The sequence below is a fragment of the Mobula hypostoma genome, chromosome 17 (genome assembly GCF_963921235.1).
Source record: "Mobula hypostoma chromosome 17, sMobHyp1.1, whole genome shotgun sequence".
In the NCBI taxonomy this organism is placed as follows: Eukaryota; Metazoa; Chordata; class Chondrichthyes; order Myliobatiformes; family Myliobatidae; genus Mobula; species Mobula hypostoma.
This window is the reverse complement of record NC_086113.1, coordinates 36,060,240-36,077,132: the sequence shown is the minus strand read 5'-3', so window position 1 is coordinate 36,077,132 and position 16,893 is coordinate 36,060,240. Positions and strand designations below refer to the sequence as shown.

The following is a 16,893-nucleotide window of genomic DNA, read 5'->3' as shown; positions in this document are numbered from 1 at the left end:
ATGTCAGGTGATTTAGTTTTGTTTTCTTGCTTGAAAAATGTGCATATCTACTCCCTCCAACAAACATATGAACATTTTCCATATTGCTAATTAAAGGCAAACACCAGGGTCCCATATCAACTCATGTAAGGCATTCTTTGTAAGAATAAAAACTGAAAGTAAAAGATTAGATGAGCACAAAAAGCACAAGTCTGTTGGCAACAGCCAAAATAACATTCCATCATTAAAATATCCAAGCACTTCAGAGAAGGTTTATCAGACAAAATTTTGATTCAAGCCACACAAAACAGCATCAAAGCATATGATCTGAAATGTTATCAGACTGCTAGCTCTTAAGGAGCCATTTAAAATCAGAGCGGTTCAGCAATGAATAAACTGGAGGATGATACACTGATTGGAGTGGGTGAGCCCTCACCGGGATTTGAACAAAGGGATGAAAAATTAAAATTCTCAAAGTTGAGAAGTTGTTCAAAGTTCAAGGAAAACCATAAGTTGGCATAAGGTCTCATGACTTTCATAAAAACATATTTTCTACACTTAAAGCAGTTCTGGCCCAGCAAATACAGTAGGCATCAATGTCAATTTTAAAAATATATTCGAATTTGACAGTGATACAGCAAAGTAATAAGAATACAATATCATATAGTTCAACATTGTTGCAATGACAAATATTTAATGGTATCAAAGATATCAAGTTACTTTATACATTAAAATAACCTTGAAAATTTCCACTCAATTTTGCAACAGTAGATTCACTTTTCTGAGTCACTTGGTTGCTAGTTCAAGCCCCACTCCAGAGAGTGAGCATAAAATCTAGGTAGATATTTGGTGTAATGATCCACTGTCAGAGCAGATGTTCTTCAGATGAGATATTAAACTAAGGTGTCAACTCCCTGTTCAGGTCGTCATAAAAGATGGTGTGATGTTATTCAAAGAAAAACTACATAGTTCTTCTGCAGTCAGTACTTATCTATAAGAAGCATCACCAACAGAGATTATCTGATCATTCATTCCATTTTAACTGTGGAATCTTACTCTACGTAAATCAGTGTTGTACTTGTTAATAATAGCTATGAATCAATTTATTTGCGGGAAGTGTTTTGAGAGATCCAGGGGATAGAGGAAAGTATTACCTAGAAAAAGGTTTCTGCAGAGCCACATTTGGTGCATTGCACAATTCAATGTCAATTATATAAAAATATAAATTTAATGGAACATCTGGCACAAAGCAAATTCTTAATTTGGAAATACATTTCTAACTAAATATATATTGCCTGCAATTGGTGACTATAATGCACATCAATTCTTAGAACTTTGTTTTAATGCCTTTGCAAAAATACAAAAGTCATTCACAACAATGATAATGATAAAAAGTCCTTGTGTAACTTTGTTGCATTTGAAGTAATATCTGGAACAAAGTACAGCTTGAGCTTTCAGAAAATAGTCATAGAGGATGTATCTGTGAAGGCCAGTGCCTCACTTTCACTGCTCTGGTCAAACACCAAAGACATTGAAAAGGCAGCTGTATTTGTGGCAAATTTTTGAATTCCATATGTAAAGGAAAATATTACAGCATGGTGAGTCAAATGTTGTAATGACTCAGAAGCAGCATTGTGAAAAAATGTCAAAATGAAAGGAACCTAAAATGTTTTTTTCACTGTGACAGTAGCAGTACAAATGTACTTGAAGTCATATTGTTAGGCAACCAGGTTAACTGGGTTGATCTAAGTTGAACAACATGCATTTCAATGTTACTCAGTGAGTCCTAATTTTAATCTCCATAATGCTTACTGACAGCTAATATCTGAACCATGAAACTGAATGTAGAGTGAATCCCTATAAAGTGAATATTATAATCACTATGAATACAGACATTGCTTTTATCTCACACCCATAACACTCTCCATTAATTAGGTAGACATATCACTAGGGAAATATTGCATAAATATATGTGCATTCTTTGATCAGTGTACTTTAACATTGCAAGCCGTATTGAATGAGTTCTGAGGTCAAAAACAAGGAAAAGAATCTGAAAAAGAAGTAAAATAGAAATATTGAATAGGTATTGATATGAGCTGAGAAATTATAACTGCCACAAGGGCAAGGAAACTAAGTGGCAGAAGAGAAAATGAGGCTTTTTGAGACAGAGTGCAGACAGTGGAGAGAAATAAACCCTGTAGAAACTCATAGTTCTTAGAAAAAAGGTACCAAGAAAAGAAAAGAGAATTGTACAGAAGTGAAAAATGATACCAGTGGAGATAAGAAACTTCAGGACAATGTCACTGTAAAGGAGACAGGCTGAAAAATATAAGATAATAAAAAAGAGGGAATCTGAAAAACAATGAGGAAGCAAGGCCATTGGCGCAAAGATGGGGAAAGGGTCTCCTTATCCAGGAATTTATTCATATCTGTCAATTGCCAGGTTGCCCTGTGATGAGGGATTGTTCTGCCATGGCAGAGTGAGCCATAATGCCATCTACTTTGGCTAAGAATGAAAACACTATGGGCATGAAATATTTCATTGCTGATTATCTTTTTTGCATTTCATTTTTGGAGGTTTGCGGTAACAACATTGATGGAAACTTATATTTGTATTTGTATTTTATCTGTATTTTAACTGATTCTACTTGGCTTCTTAACCTCCAATAGGCATCTTCTTAAGGAAGGAGTAAAAATGGGTCTGTTCCCAGTGTAGTATAAGTCATGCAACTGGCCAATAATCTTTCATAATGCTGCAGACAGGTCTTCTCTTCACAGGCAGTTCCTTGGGATCGAGAACAATTTGCTTTCAGTTCGGTTTTTTGGATTCAGAGTTGTCCAGTGAGGTCAAAGTGGGAACTGCAAGGATTTCCACAAGTGTATCGCTGTTTCTGAAAGCAAAGCCAGTAACCCGTGGTGCAGTAGAACATGTACGAGATGGGACACGCGGCACGCGGGAGACTCCCCGAAACTATGAGCATCTTGTCCACAAGTTTGACCTGCTGATAATAGGAATGGTACCTGAAGGTCGAGAACCCTCATTTGTGAATAACATGGGGCAGAGGACTGGGAGTCTACCAAACTGATATCCACCACATGATTCGGTTTTTATAACGCGAGAACGGCATTTAGTTGCTGTTCGATATCAAAACTACAACCACTATAATGGAAACCTCTCTCTAGAATGCCTTGTTACTAATTCCTGACGACAGAAAGTAAAATTTACGTTATGTTTACATAGCCCAACAAAACGCCGCCTTTTTCTATTCCATATATAAGACATGCAGTTTTGATAGAGGTACAAGCAGACCGAAGTATCATCTCATAGCAAAAGTAATGAGGACTTCCCCTCCCACCCCCAGTTTGATCCTGTTGTTGTTCAAGCCTATTTGAAAATGGAGTTTCGGTGTGTTCCACGTTTCTGCTTGGCACTCTATTTCCTCCTTTGATTTTTTTTTCCAAATTTCATAACCTTAAATGGGTGTGCACAACACGGGGTCGAGCAAAAGACTATAGTATCCACGTGTTGGATTACTTAATATTCTGGTCAAATTGCAGCGACATAATAATAAATAACGAATCAAATGAGTGCCAATCGATGGATTAAAAAGCCACTTTATTCGATGTTCATAGTCTATGTATTAAGTTTGTTATGCTCCCGCCTGCATCCAGTGTTAAATGAAGCCTTTCCACTGAGGTAACTTCACAAAATAGAACTGGATTAAAAAAGAAAGTGTTAATCATGAGCCCGCTCGGTGCGGGGTTGTTCAGGGCAGAGGCTTTACAAATTGCAGTGCTAAAACATAGACATGGACCGCATTCAACCTCCGCCCCAGTGCAAGCCATACGCTCTGCGGCGATAACCAGCGGTAAACGCTGCTGGGAGAAAAGTACTTCGAATACAACGCAGTAAAACTGGCAGTTTGCATTTTGCGCCTGAAATGGATTGAGACCTTTTGTTAATAACACTTGTGTCGCGATGCATATAATAGTTCTCGTTCGGCCCGCCTTGTGCTCCAAAGTGGGTGAATGTGTTGTTTTGCAGAACGCAGACTACCGGGTGCTAACCATTCAGAGCAGGGACCGAGAGCCTCTGGAAGTTGCAGCGTGTAAGGTTGATTGGTCTGATGGGCGGATATTTCCTGGGGCTGCTTACAGAATGTGATGAGGGTGAAGACGCAGTGTGCAGAAGTGACTGACGCACTGGAGACAGGTACCCGAGAACAAGCGGCAGCTCTCGCATTTTTCTCTACCAGTGACTCTCACTCTGGAGCTGGGCTTTGGGTTAACCAGCCGCAATATTGCTCACCTCCAGAAACACTGATCACCCATAAACGCGCGCGCACACACAAACACACACGCACAGAGAGAGAGAGAGAGCGAGCGAGAGAGAGAGAGAGAGAGAGAGTCAGCCACACTGTGAGCGGAATGCAGCAAATATCGCAGTGGCTGCCGAGAAGAAATACTGGTTCGCCTTTATAAATTGCCGGGACTGCAAGATTCTTCGCTTCTAATGTGTGTTTGGGATGATGGGCTCCTTTCCTCTTTCTCTGGGTTGCCTTTTTGTCTTCTGCGCTCAACTGGGGATTTCATCCCAAGGTAAGTGTTAAATAAGATTTCAACGTTCCAGTGATGGAAATTACAACGAGAGAAATAAGAACGGAGAGTGGCGTGGGGAAAAAAAAACTATTAGCTGATTGATGAATTGTATTTACGGGTCGAGGCTTGAAGCGTGGAATTCGTTAGAAAACGCCCTGAGGAGTTGGGAGCGGGAGAGTCCGATAATGTTCTGGGCTGTTACTTGAGGATAGAGTCGGTTGGGTAGTTATTTGGATAGAGCGAAGAGTCTGTTTGGTAAGAGACTTGCCGATAGACACACGGACTATCAGTGAGCTCCTGTCTATCTCGCACATCCGCTGTCTGCGACGGCAGCTCGAGGTTAAACGACAATTAACGTTATGCAAAATAAACAAGGCACGTTTGACTGTTTCATCTGCCTTTTACTTATATAAAGGATTTTGTTCGACTGTAAATTCAGCGGAAATGATGAATTGAAGGCAGATAGGAGAGGGATTAAATGTAAACCGGGAAAAGGGAAGAAGTAGAACCGAGAAGATGGGGGGCGGGAGTAGAGTTGAGATGCTGGAATGGGGGAGAGAGTCGGGAAGATAAAAGAAAATAATAAATGAAACCATGAATGACAGGTTAAATAGAAAGTAAAAAAGAATCGAGGGACTTAGACGATGAACCACTAGAGAAAAGATATTGAGGATGAATAAATAATCTCCCGTCACTTACTTCAAGTTCCCGCGTAAGAAGGTGGCATTATCTTAGGATGCCAAATCTCATTGGTATGCAATAGAATGTATTATTATTAATAATCTTTATTATTATTAATGTATGAATGGTGGAAACGGATGGAGAATGCGGACTGATTTAATAACTGAATCAACCCAGGGTCTTAAAAACAACAGCGGGTCCAGCTGTTGCGCGCCAGAGCGCTGCATGTGGAGAGAATGGAATCAGAGAGCTTTCTGTGTTGATAATGTTTCCAGTAAATGTTTGAGGCGGAGAGTCGCGCTTCAGCCCGTATTAGGGTAACAAAAATGTGAACGCTTGTTGATTTCAGCGCAATTCACTGAATTCCCCGGAAGTGTAACGGCTAGAGAAGGCGACAATGTGGAAATGGCTTGCGCATTCAGAGGCAGCGGCTCCCCGTCCTATTATCTGGAGATCCAGTGGTGGTTCATTCGCGTTCCCCTGGAGCCGGAATACAGCCCAGAAAACAGCCAAATCCAGGTACAGACTAATCGACAGCTCAAAGGGACCACAATACTATCGATTACGTAGGGAAGTGCTATCGATTCCATCCTTCGCCCTTATCTCTGCCTTTCGGCCTTATGCACACCCGTGTGCACCACACATACACGCATATAGACCCACTTCCACGCATCCTTGTACACATACATACCCATAACCACATGCACATACACGCAGTCTATTGCGCCATCCCTCAAACTGGTGTACACCCACTTCCTCTCAAACTAGCACACATCTTCACGCATTCAATCACTTCCATGACACATTTTCACACTCTCATTGGCAAGCGTTTCATTAGACACATCACAGACCCCTGTATTTTGACTTACCTCCCCCACCCACATATAAACGCTAACACACGACCACACACATGCATTATCTCTCTCATACGTTACACACCCACCATAAATAGGATCACACACAATTCACTCAGTGCCCTGCCTCGTCCACATACACAAACCAGCCCCTTATTCACAATTAGATGGTCTCACAAAGACATCCATGTACTCTATTATAATCAGTTCACCTGTCAGACACCATCATTGGGCCATTACTCATCATTATGTGCCCTCACTCCCACATCCTCATGCACATTTCTTGATAACCCCATCACATACAGCCTCAATACGTTTTCACACAGTATTTCATAGCCCCAACATACACACTTCCTCACAGACCTTCACATACTCTCTTAAATATCCAACATACACTGTTCGAATATCCCCTCACACCCCCATGCACTCATACACGGACATTCCGGTATTCCTGTGTATTCTGCTCACACACACACTCCCTTACACATGCTAGCACTCCTTCACACTTGATCCATATTCCCTCACACTACTACACAGGTCCACATACATTGACACACATTCCACAATATACCACTTACTGTATACATCCTCACATACCCTTCTAGTACACTCTCACACACCTCACCTATTTGTGCTGCCGCGTACCTACAGAAACTACCATAAGCATTCACAACCAGAAATCAACTCTTTACACACTCTCACTCACACTGACACACCCTGGTACACACTGACACTTCCATTCTCTGATACACACACTCCCTCATGCGTCCTCAAAGTGTTCCACATCTCAGTTCCTTTCCAATTTCTCTGCACACTCACACCCCTTCACACAATCCTTCATGCATTCCCATCCAACACCAGTTCCCTTGCACTCCCCTCACAGCCTCAACATGCCCCCCCATTCATTTTCTTACATCTGCACACACCTTGACACATGTTCACCTATAAACCTTATAAGACGTAAGGTAAAGAGTTTTACTCCTCATGTTAAGAATGTAAGAAATAAAGTCAATCCAATTCAATATTCTCAGTCTTTTAACAATTCTTTGCACTCATTCACACACATTCATGAAGCTTCCCTCTTTTGCACACTTTCCCACATCCTTACATGCCCTTATTCTGCTTTATACATTTGTGTATACCTCACTCGTGCTCTGTACAGCCCCCACCCTCGTGTTCACTCTCTACTTTGTCCCTCCTACTCTCATCATAAGACACCCTCGTTCCCTGCCCACACTCTCATACACCTCCTCACATCCCTTCCTTCACCTTCTCATTCTTTCATACACTGTTGGCACACTGTTTCATACATTGTCACACTCACACACTCTCTCACACAAAGCCCCACACATCCTCACATAATGACATAGTCTCTCACATCCTCTTACATCTGCACTCCCTCATACATCCTCAAACCCTCACATACTCCCTCACACACTCACTCACACTCCTACACACTCTCTCTTGCACGCACTACCTCTTACAACCCCTAATACATCCTCACACTCACTCACACATTCTCTCATACCTCCTCATATTCATGAACTCCCTCATGGTTTCATATCTCACAGACAGAAGCTTCCTCACACTTCCTCCCTCCCTCACACACTCACACTCCCTCACACTCACACACTCTCACACCTTCTCTCCCTCCCTCACTCACACACTCTGTCTCACACATACCCTCTCTCCCTCACACTTAGACTCACACACACTCTCACACTCACTCCCTCACACTCACACTCCATCATTCACCCCACACACATTCTCTCTCTCTGGCACACTCTCTCTTTCCCCCACACCCTCTGTCACTCACACACTCTCTCTCCCTTCTGAAACTCATGCTTCTGTTCTTTCTTCACGCACTCCCTCACACTCATGATCTTTCACTCTCATCCTCACACTCACACACCCAATCACACTCACATTCTCTCACTCACATTCCCTCACAAACACCCCCTCTCCTTCACACTCACACACTCTGTCACACTCACACACTCCCTCACACTCACACACCTTTTTTCATACTCCCTCACTCACACACCCTCTACCTCACTCAGAACCCCTCTTCCTCACACTCATACACCTTCTGTCACTCCCACACCCTCTCTCATTCACTCACACTCACTCATTCCCTCACTCACACATCCTCCCTCACACTCACTCTCTCATTCCGTTACATTCACACACTCCCTTACACTCAAAAACTCCCTCACATTCATTCTCTCAGTCACAATACCTCACTCCCTCACACTCGCAGTCTCTCTCCTCACACACACATGCACTATTCTTCACACTCAGTTTCTCTTACTCACACTTGCTCTCTCCCTCACATTTACACACCCTCTCCCTCACACTCACACACCCTCTTCCTCACACTCACACTCACTCACTCCCTCACACTCACACCTTCTCTCTTCACACTCACACACTCTCCCTCACACTCACACACCATCACAGACATCCACATACTTCCTCATACTCTCACTTCCTCACACTCACACTCTCCCTCACACATCCTCACACTCCCAAACTCCCTCACACATCCTCACACTCTCTCGTGCATCCCCACACTACTTCACATTTTAATACCTCATTATCACAACCAAATACAGATGAGGATATTCTCTTTCATATTTCCTCTCTTCCTCCTTGACACGTTCCATTACACTCTTCCCTCATTTACCCTGTCACTCACACATTCCTTTATACGTCCTCACACTCACTCATAGGATCCCTCATGCCTCCTCATACTCTTTTCATAACCCTCACACACCCTTGCATTCCGTCATCTATCTCCTTACACTCAGTTTCACCGGTTACCAAGTACCTTGACAGAATTTTCCTGCTTGTATTATTTTACCATTTTTCGCCCAATACTTCGATGAATTGACCTATTTATTTAATCCTGCGCAATGATTCCGTGCAGTTAGCTGGATTTGGAGAGCATTTATCTACTCAGCGCCGTCTCCTCTCCGCCATCCTTCGATGCAAATCAAACGCGCTGCAGTCAGGCGAGCTCTTCACAGGCATAATGAAAACATGGTTGGGTATAGATCAGAACTTGTAGCTGACACTCCGTGGTTGTTTGATGTTTTTCGATAAGAGTCTCTAAATGATGAATGTAACAAAAATGAGATGTAATACGAGTAATACTGTGATTTGCGCGCTGTACCGTTTACTTTGAGAATCTATGGTTAATAATTGGGGATTGCTTTCATTCACTGGGTACAAACTGGAATCCGTGTTTGTATTTTGGCACCTCGTTTCAGCTTGCAGCTCTTGTCCGTTTCACCAACCTGTTCGAGATGGTAAATATTGTGTATCTGTCTCGGTGACTTTAATTAAAGGGGCATGCGATAGAAAGGAGATGCGATCCATACCAGGGGATTAGGATCTATATCCGTGAAATTATGAAATGCGGGGAGCAATGGCACATGTTGGGGGGTCGAGGCGAATCCAAACCATGATTTGTATGACGTGCAGACCATTTAAGGGATCAGATTATGGGGCACTTCACATGCAGACATCCTACTTGCAATATACTCCGACACAGGCAGCGATTACTGACCCCGCTCGCATCTCATCATTTGAAGAGTGAAGGAAGCGCAGTATTTGGTCAAGGCTGGACGGTTATTACCCCATGAGTAATGGAGAAACAGCTCTAAATATTTATACACAGAAACTTCCCAAGCAGTTGGCAGGAATACATCAGCCATCATATATGGAGCTGTACTCCCCCGGGTGCATATGGTACTTTAATTATGCCCAATATAATGTCGCAATAGTAAACAAGAGTTAGAATAACAAAAATAAACATAGCGATTCAGTCACAGCCAGGGAGATTTTCTATTGTTTGTATCTTGCACCGAAATTCAAGTGAAAATCTCTCATTTGTCGCTATCCTCGATATTGATAGTTTGATCTGGGTGATGCCTTTATCTCATGATGCGTTCCAACCGTTTTCTCTTTCACGCAGTTGGACACTTTGCCACAAAGCGAAATGATCAACGACGAGACGAAAATAAGTGTGAGTAAAGGCCTCGATCAAGGGAGAGGCGGGGCAGATGACGGTACAGTCGCGCTCTATTAAAGCGGAGGTGTAACGCTGAAATCCGCGTGCAGGGCGTGGCCGGGGATTTAGTGCGTTCCCGTCACAATCAGTTTCTGAGGTACATTCAGCTCTAAGGGACAATTTGGGAATGAGCTGTGGTCATTTTCTCGGAGATGTTTAGAAAAGCAGGAGGCAGAATGCAAAGCGACGCCTTCTAGGGAAAACATGGGTAGATACAGGGTGCTTGCAGATTGCAAAACTGATCACACTGCTCTTCTGTGAGCGTCTCGTTCTGCAACACGACTCGACAAAGCTAAATGAAGCTGGTATTTTTATGAAAACAAAGAGGCATAAATTTAAGCTCAAGTCATTCTTTTAATGTACTGGATTTGGAACCATGGCTGATGTTTCTAATTGACAATCTCATTCACTGATGGAAAATTCATTAACGCATTGTACAATGAAACATACTACAGAGATTTACTTTAAATATCCATTCCAACCATTTTCTTAGTATCTGTTTAGTCGGCGGCTTGTGCCCTTGAATCCAAACTGAATCTCAGATAGCCAGAGGCCAGAGTACCCCAAACTGGAGTTATCAACAAGTTCGAACAGATTCCACACTACGCCGCTCCCCCCCCCCCCGCCCCCAACGCTTCCTTTCAAGTTATTACTCTTTGTGTCTTTACTCAGTTTGATCTACCACATGTCATCTGAAATCAGGACTGATGCGCGGCCGTTCCCACTCTTCAATGCCAGTGCTGCCATCTTGTTTGCAATGCCCCGGCAGCGGCCTCATTGGCTCTAGGCCTTCCAGCATTGACTCAGTCACCTCCAACACCTTAAACTCTTCCAGAGGAAGCCGCAGATGAGTTCGTGCCACTAACACTTCGGATAATTGCAGGATATGGCCTGACAGTTGGAAAATCCTTGATCATTTGTGATGTGCTTCCACAAAGCTCGACATGCTGGGGGGTGGGGATGGAATAGTTTCTGCAGGGAAACACCAGCACTTTGAAGAAATCCGCCTATGCCAATGCTCTTGTGGGTCTTTGATGACGTTGCTTTGGTGCCGCGGGGATACTGAAGATGGATGGTAGTGCGATGAAAATATTGGTCTGGTGATAATGGTCCATTTATCTGGTATTTATTTCATCCCTCCTCCTCCTCCCCCCACTTTTGTAGACAGTGAAAGTGATGGGCAGTGACATCTCCCATAAACTTCAGATCTCCAAAGTGCGGAAGGATGACGAAGGCCTCTACGAGTGCCGGGTGACCGACGCCAACAATGGAGAGCTACACGAGTACAAGGCTCGGGGGCGACTCTACGTGAACACGAGCTATGCCCGGGCCCTACAAGCTCTCGAACCTCCGCCGTTGTCCCTGCACGACGGCAAAGGTTTGCGGAGTCCCCCCGCTGCGGCAGGCCTTCCCAGCGAGCGTCCGGGCCGCCGGTCCCCGAGCAGCAGAGAAACGAATGAAGGGCAGGCGGGGGCAACGTCAAGGCCGGCAGCCACAAACCTCAGGCAGAGCGCCACATCCACATCAGGTAGGCAAGGCACGGCCTTCAACAGCATCAGGCAGGGCTCGCTTTCTCGACTGTCTAATGTCCTCGCTGATCTAAAAACCATGAAATGTTATTGCTTACTTGCCCGTCTATCAGCAAGTTGAAAGTTACATCACGTATTCATTATTAACAGCAGAAAAGCATTATCACTCCATATGGGGGCCCTTTACCAGAGTCACCGGCCATTCCAAACTGCATCCTGACCAATCATTGCTTTAGATATCAGTCATGGGCAATGCATCTGTTAAATCTGCGCTTAGCAAAAACCAGATGAGGCCCTATGTTGTGAATGGCCTGTTGTTATTGTTAACGCAGCTCAAGGGAAAGATGTTGGTCAGGATACTAAAGTATGTATTTAATTCCTGGAGAGTACGTAAGCCGAAAATGGGGCCTGCGATGGTTACTGTGCCCACACAGTGATATTGCAGCGACCAGATTCTAGGAAAGTGTGCAGGAAATATTGTTTGAAATGCTTTTTTTTTGCTATAAGGGATCTAATTGCAAAGCTAGACCGGAAAGGTCGGCCTGTGCACATTGGAGCAATAGATAAGAAGTGGTTTATAGCATCATAATAGACGGAGCGAGGTTTTTTTTTCCATCAGTGGATGGTTCAAGGACTGGGAGTAAATAATTTTATATCATGAAGGGGAGATACGCGGATTTGTTTTACAGTGGATCGCTATGATCTGGAATTCACTGTCTGATGGAAGTAGAACTTTCAAATGGGAAAGGGGTTGGGGAAAGCAGGAGAAAGAGGCCATTTAGATTGCTCTGCAAAGGGACGACTTTGAAGCGATGAGCTAAAAGGCCCCTTCGATCTCATGTTTATTAATAAGTAATATATGCAATGTGCATACGATTTTTTTAAGTATGCCACAAAAAAAATCTGCTCAAAGTGAACGGCAATGCCACCACAGGCCACAAGAGTCAAGCGTGCGCAGGGTTCTTAGGAAAATCTCTGTGTTCCATTGAGATTTTGAACGCAATGAAAATCTATTTGTAAAATGAAAGCCGTTATTTGGGATTATTTTAAGTATATTGTAAACAGAATAGAGGACCTCATGATGCCAGCCCTGTCGGCTCTTGGACTGGGTCACGTGAGCTCCAGTGCTGGGAGGATCTTTGCCTTAACGGGTCGCTGAGAGATGAAGTAGGTAAACGTACTGAAAATACCGATACACTCCGATATTAAATGCTACTCATTTAGTACTTCAGCAGTCTGATCATTTTTATGTATTTGAACTATCCCATTTTTATGTGAAGGTTCGATGTTCAACTTCTTCCGGCTGTGTGTATTATATATTTGGGCGACTTGTGTAAACGTAATACTGATCAGCCAGAATGGTGTTTTTATTCCACTGTAGTATTGTTATAGCATATCTGTAGCACCGTATGTTTTTTTTTGTATATTGTTACATGCGCTTGGCTAATGTACAAGGAATAGCTTCACAAAGCAGAAAAGAACTGATAAATCGGATTGAGTCCCCTAAGGCAAAGTGTTAGCACAGGCTGATTTTTAAACTGCAGCCTTCTGCAGTGGGTCCGGGTATTGTTGATGCACAAAGTACACTGTGTTCATTCTGTTTTCTTCTTTCATTAATTAGAGGTTTCTTCTGAGAATCCTGCGCCTTAAGACCAGTGCTGCCCCTTTGTTTTAATCAGGTTCGGGCGAAATGTCATGTTGTTATTTGGAATACATGGCAAGCCGAGCGATGGGCATTGGCAGAAAATGCCAGCGTTAATTTGAAATACATGTGTTGAATGTATAAGCGTTGCTAAGAAATATCGGAAACAAAATCTTCCAGGATGAGCGAATATTTTAACTTCTTCCGCAGGGACGACGATCGTAGCTGCAAGCGATGGACTAGGTGTCCTGCTTCTATTTTGTGGCTTTGTGAAGGATGCTTTGCTATAGTCTTAGTGCTGACTTTTCCACTATCACTTTCTCTTAAAGCAAAGAGCGAATGGATGGTAAAAATCCACGGACTGGACTGCACAATCGACTTTAAACCCTTCTGCACCTAATGCACTGTAATTCTCTAGAAACGAGAGCCCCCTAGAGAAGAGCAAAGCAGAGAAATAAAGCACTACATGACGGCATTGCTCAGGAGATTTACAGCAAATGGATTTGATGACGATAATGAACAACAGATGGGCAATCCGTGTGCAAGATTTCAAGCGTAGGGGCGTCCCCTGACGCAATTACGCACTAGGAGAACTCCGGTACAACTAATGAATCGCCACGGTGCGAGGCAACTCAACGTACGTTCAAGGTTTTAACTGCACCCCTCCATCTTAATCGACCTTCGATGATTTAAGAAGTCTTAAAGCCATCCTAAGTTTTCACTGTAAATGTGTGCAGGATTCTCATCGCAATAGAGACACCTTCAGGACAGTGCGACCATGCTCAACATCTGGATACAGTATTGCATTCTCTTCCTGTACTAGTTTGATATAACAATCCATTGGAATCTCCTGTATGTGCAGATGCGACCTAACACAGATAATTTGCTGCTTCTCAGTGTGCTGTCATTATTATCCTTCCCCACAGAGGGCCCGAAGCTCTCGATGTCATTCCGATGCAGTTGTAACACCAGTACTACTTTATTTTTACAACTGGTTAAATCTAATTTTAATAATGCGACACTGTGTGATCCGTTATTTTTTCACTTCTATTAACATAATCAATCAGAGCTCTGGACAATCTCCCTTTACCGAAATGCAAGTTGTGTATCTAAAACAATTTTGGTACGGTCTGTGAGTGAACGACACACAAACAGAAGCTTATGGTATATTGTGAGTGTTTTATTTTTTAAAAAATGAAAATGAGAAAATAATTGATAATTATAAATCGCGTTGACGTTGACTGGGTTATGTTTAATTTCTCTGTAATAAAATGTCATCTTCGTGTAACCCGCCCTCGCCTAATCCCAACACGGTGAAAATTAGACTGCAGAGATGCCAACCGAATATATTATGTAGAGACTAAATCACTTGAAATTAAACAAAAAAATCAAGGACAATGTTCTATTATTTTTCATTTCATTTGCCTTTGTTTCCATTCGCAAAGAGAAACTCCTGGTGGGTTTAAACATCAAAATTGAACGTGCAAGTTTTAAGCCCCGCCCCCAGTCGCCTGTGTAAATATAATCCCCTCACCGTTTTTTTATGTTGTGCTAGCGGTTATGATGAAATTAGCGATGGATCATCAGTTTCTCAAAGTAATTTGTTTATCAACCGTGTACAGTGTAGGGAATATTTTCAATGCAGCCAGGAATTCTCACAACGGGAGCCGAGCTTCATACAAAAGGTGAGGACTGAATTTATTGCTCGAGTGAGTCACAGCAAAGTGTATACGGTTTCTGGCCTCAAGGTGTCTGTTTGCATCGTGTCTTATTTGCATGGGATTGTATACATCGGTAACACAGGCGGTTGCTGAGGGAATGCTGCACTGTCAGGGGTAGTATCACCATTCGGAAGAGACATAAATCAAGTCCTCTTTCGCAGGCGGAGTTAAAAGATGCAAAAGAACAACTTCAGAAGTGGTGCATGGGAGTTAACCAAATGCTCCTAGATCAATATAACTAAAACAGGTTTTCTGATTATTAATGTGGGATTTTACTGTGCATAAAATGGACACCTCCTTTAAAGAACAATATTGACGGCCCTCCCTGAAACTTTAACTGCCTACAAAGTAGGTGAGGATTGAAGGTCACTTTATATATGGAAGCATTACTCTTAACACAGCCCAGAACAATACAAATGGATGTTACTAAATTGGTATGGTTCTATGCAGAATTATGCAATGGCCCTTTTATCTTTCAAGATAAAATATGTGATCACCCAATTTGTAATCAAATCAGCACTATCTTTATGAAAGTGAAAATGGCAGATTGTTTTCTTCATGTGTTAATCAACCTGATGCTAGCGAACAGATATTTGCTGTATCTAGTACGGTACAGTTATCTGAAGCTCTCAGAAAACTTCATGAAGACAGCACTCCATTAATTGGTTTGATCTCTGACATTTTGGCTATGAATAATCAATTTAAACAGATGAGTGATTTTCAGAAGTGCTGAAAATTCAACATGGTCTACAGTCAGCTGTTTTACGGAAGCTTTGAATAATGTCTGCAGCTGGAATTGGTTCAATATTTGTAAAAGTAGAAGAAAAATAAAATAACGGGGTAACAAGGTAATTCACTAAATGAAAGGCATCAACTTGAAAATATACAAGATCTGATTGCAATGCTGATAGCAGAGCTGATATTTCCAATCATCCAGCTCATTGCACAATTGAAGTTTGTTTTTGTCATCATGTATTCTGTATTCTTCTAATGCTGATGGAATGGAGTTGTGTTAAGCTTAAGAGGGGATAAACTTCTCACCACTCACCCAAGATTTCTCATGAGCCTATCACATCAAATAGAAGAGCCAGAGCTTTATTCAATTTTTAATTGGTCCTCTCCATTTGTTTGGTTTCAGGGAAAAACATTCTTAATATGTTTTAAATATGTTAACCAGAAGTCATTTATGCCAATTGGACAAGCTCTCAGTCAATATTTTGAATTATGATGTCATCTGTGTTTCATCTGGTAACAATAATACTGATTCGGTTTTTAACTTCCACTATTGAAACTTCTGGGCCGAGCTTTGGCCTGATACTCTGAGGACTGTTTGAAGTCCTCTCCTTGGGTAGTAAATTGACTACTCTCACAAATGGATGCAAAAGAACCTTTGACTATTTTGAAAGGTATGTTGAGTTTTCCCTCATGTTCCACTCAAAATGATTGATTAAAATGTAGATTTGGCTGTTGTTAAAGTTTCTGCAATTATCCTGTGAAGAAATGTGCAGTTGTGTGTTTTATACTGATAACACTTCAAAATCACTTCTTTGTTTGCATTTGAAATGCAAATGTGAATGCTGAATATCTCAAATTAAAATTGAAAATAGAATATGTTATGTTTTTATTTAATTGATCTGGGAAAATCTGAAAGGGATGTGGAAGTCACTCTCTAACAATATGTTTTTTTTATATGCTTCAATATGCTTTTACACTGCAAGTTTAATCTTAGTGCAACTTTGTTTGACAACATTCCTTTCCAAACCAGACCTTGGTTGAAATGAAATGAACTGGTTGAAAAGTTAAATGTGAAGCT

General features: G+C 42.1%; 1 protein-coding gene across 2 annotated transcripts; it reads left to right on the top strand.

Moving 5' to 3' along the window:
• Nucleotides 1–3,962: 3,962 nt before the first annotated feature.
• Nucleotides 3,963–16,676, top strand: vstm2a (V-set and transmembrane domain containing 2A). Of its 2 annotated transcripts, none has more exons than XM_063069717.1 (5): nucleotides 3,963–4,578; nucleotides 5,609–5,778; nucleotides 10,093–10,143; nucleotides 11,353–11,716; nucleotides 13,689–16,676. In XM_063069717.1, the coding sequence occupies exons 1-5, from the start codon at nucleotides 4,506–4,508 to the stop codon at nucleotides 13,757–13,759; spliced, it is 729 nt and encodes a 242-aa protein (XP_062925787.1). In that variant the 5' UTR covers nucleotides 3,963–4,505; the 3' UTR covers nucleotides 13,760–16,676. The 2 variants fall into 2 exon arrangements, with proteins under 2 accessions (XP_062925787.1, XP_062925786.1); XM_063069716.1 differs by having other exon boundaries at nucleotides 3,969–4,578; nucleotides 13,570–16,676.
• The last annotated feature ends 217 nt before the right edge of the window (nucleotides 16,677–16,893 follow it).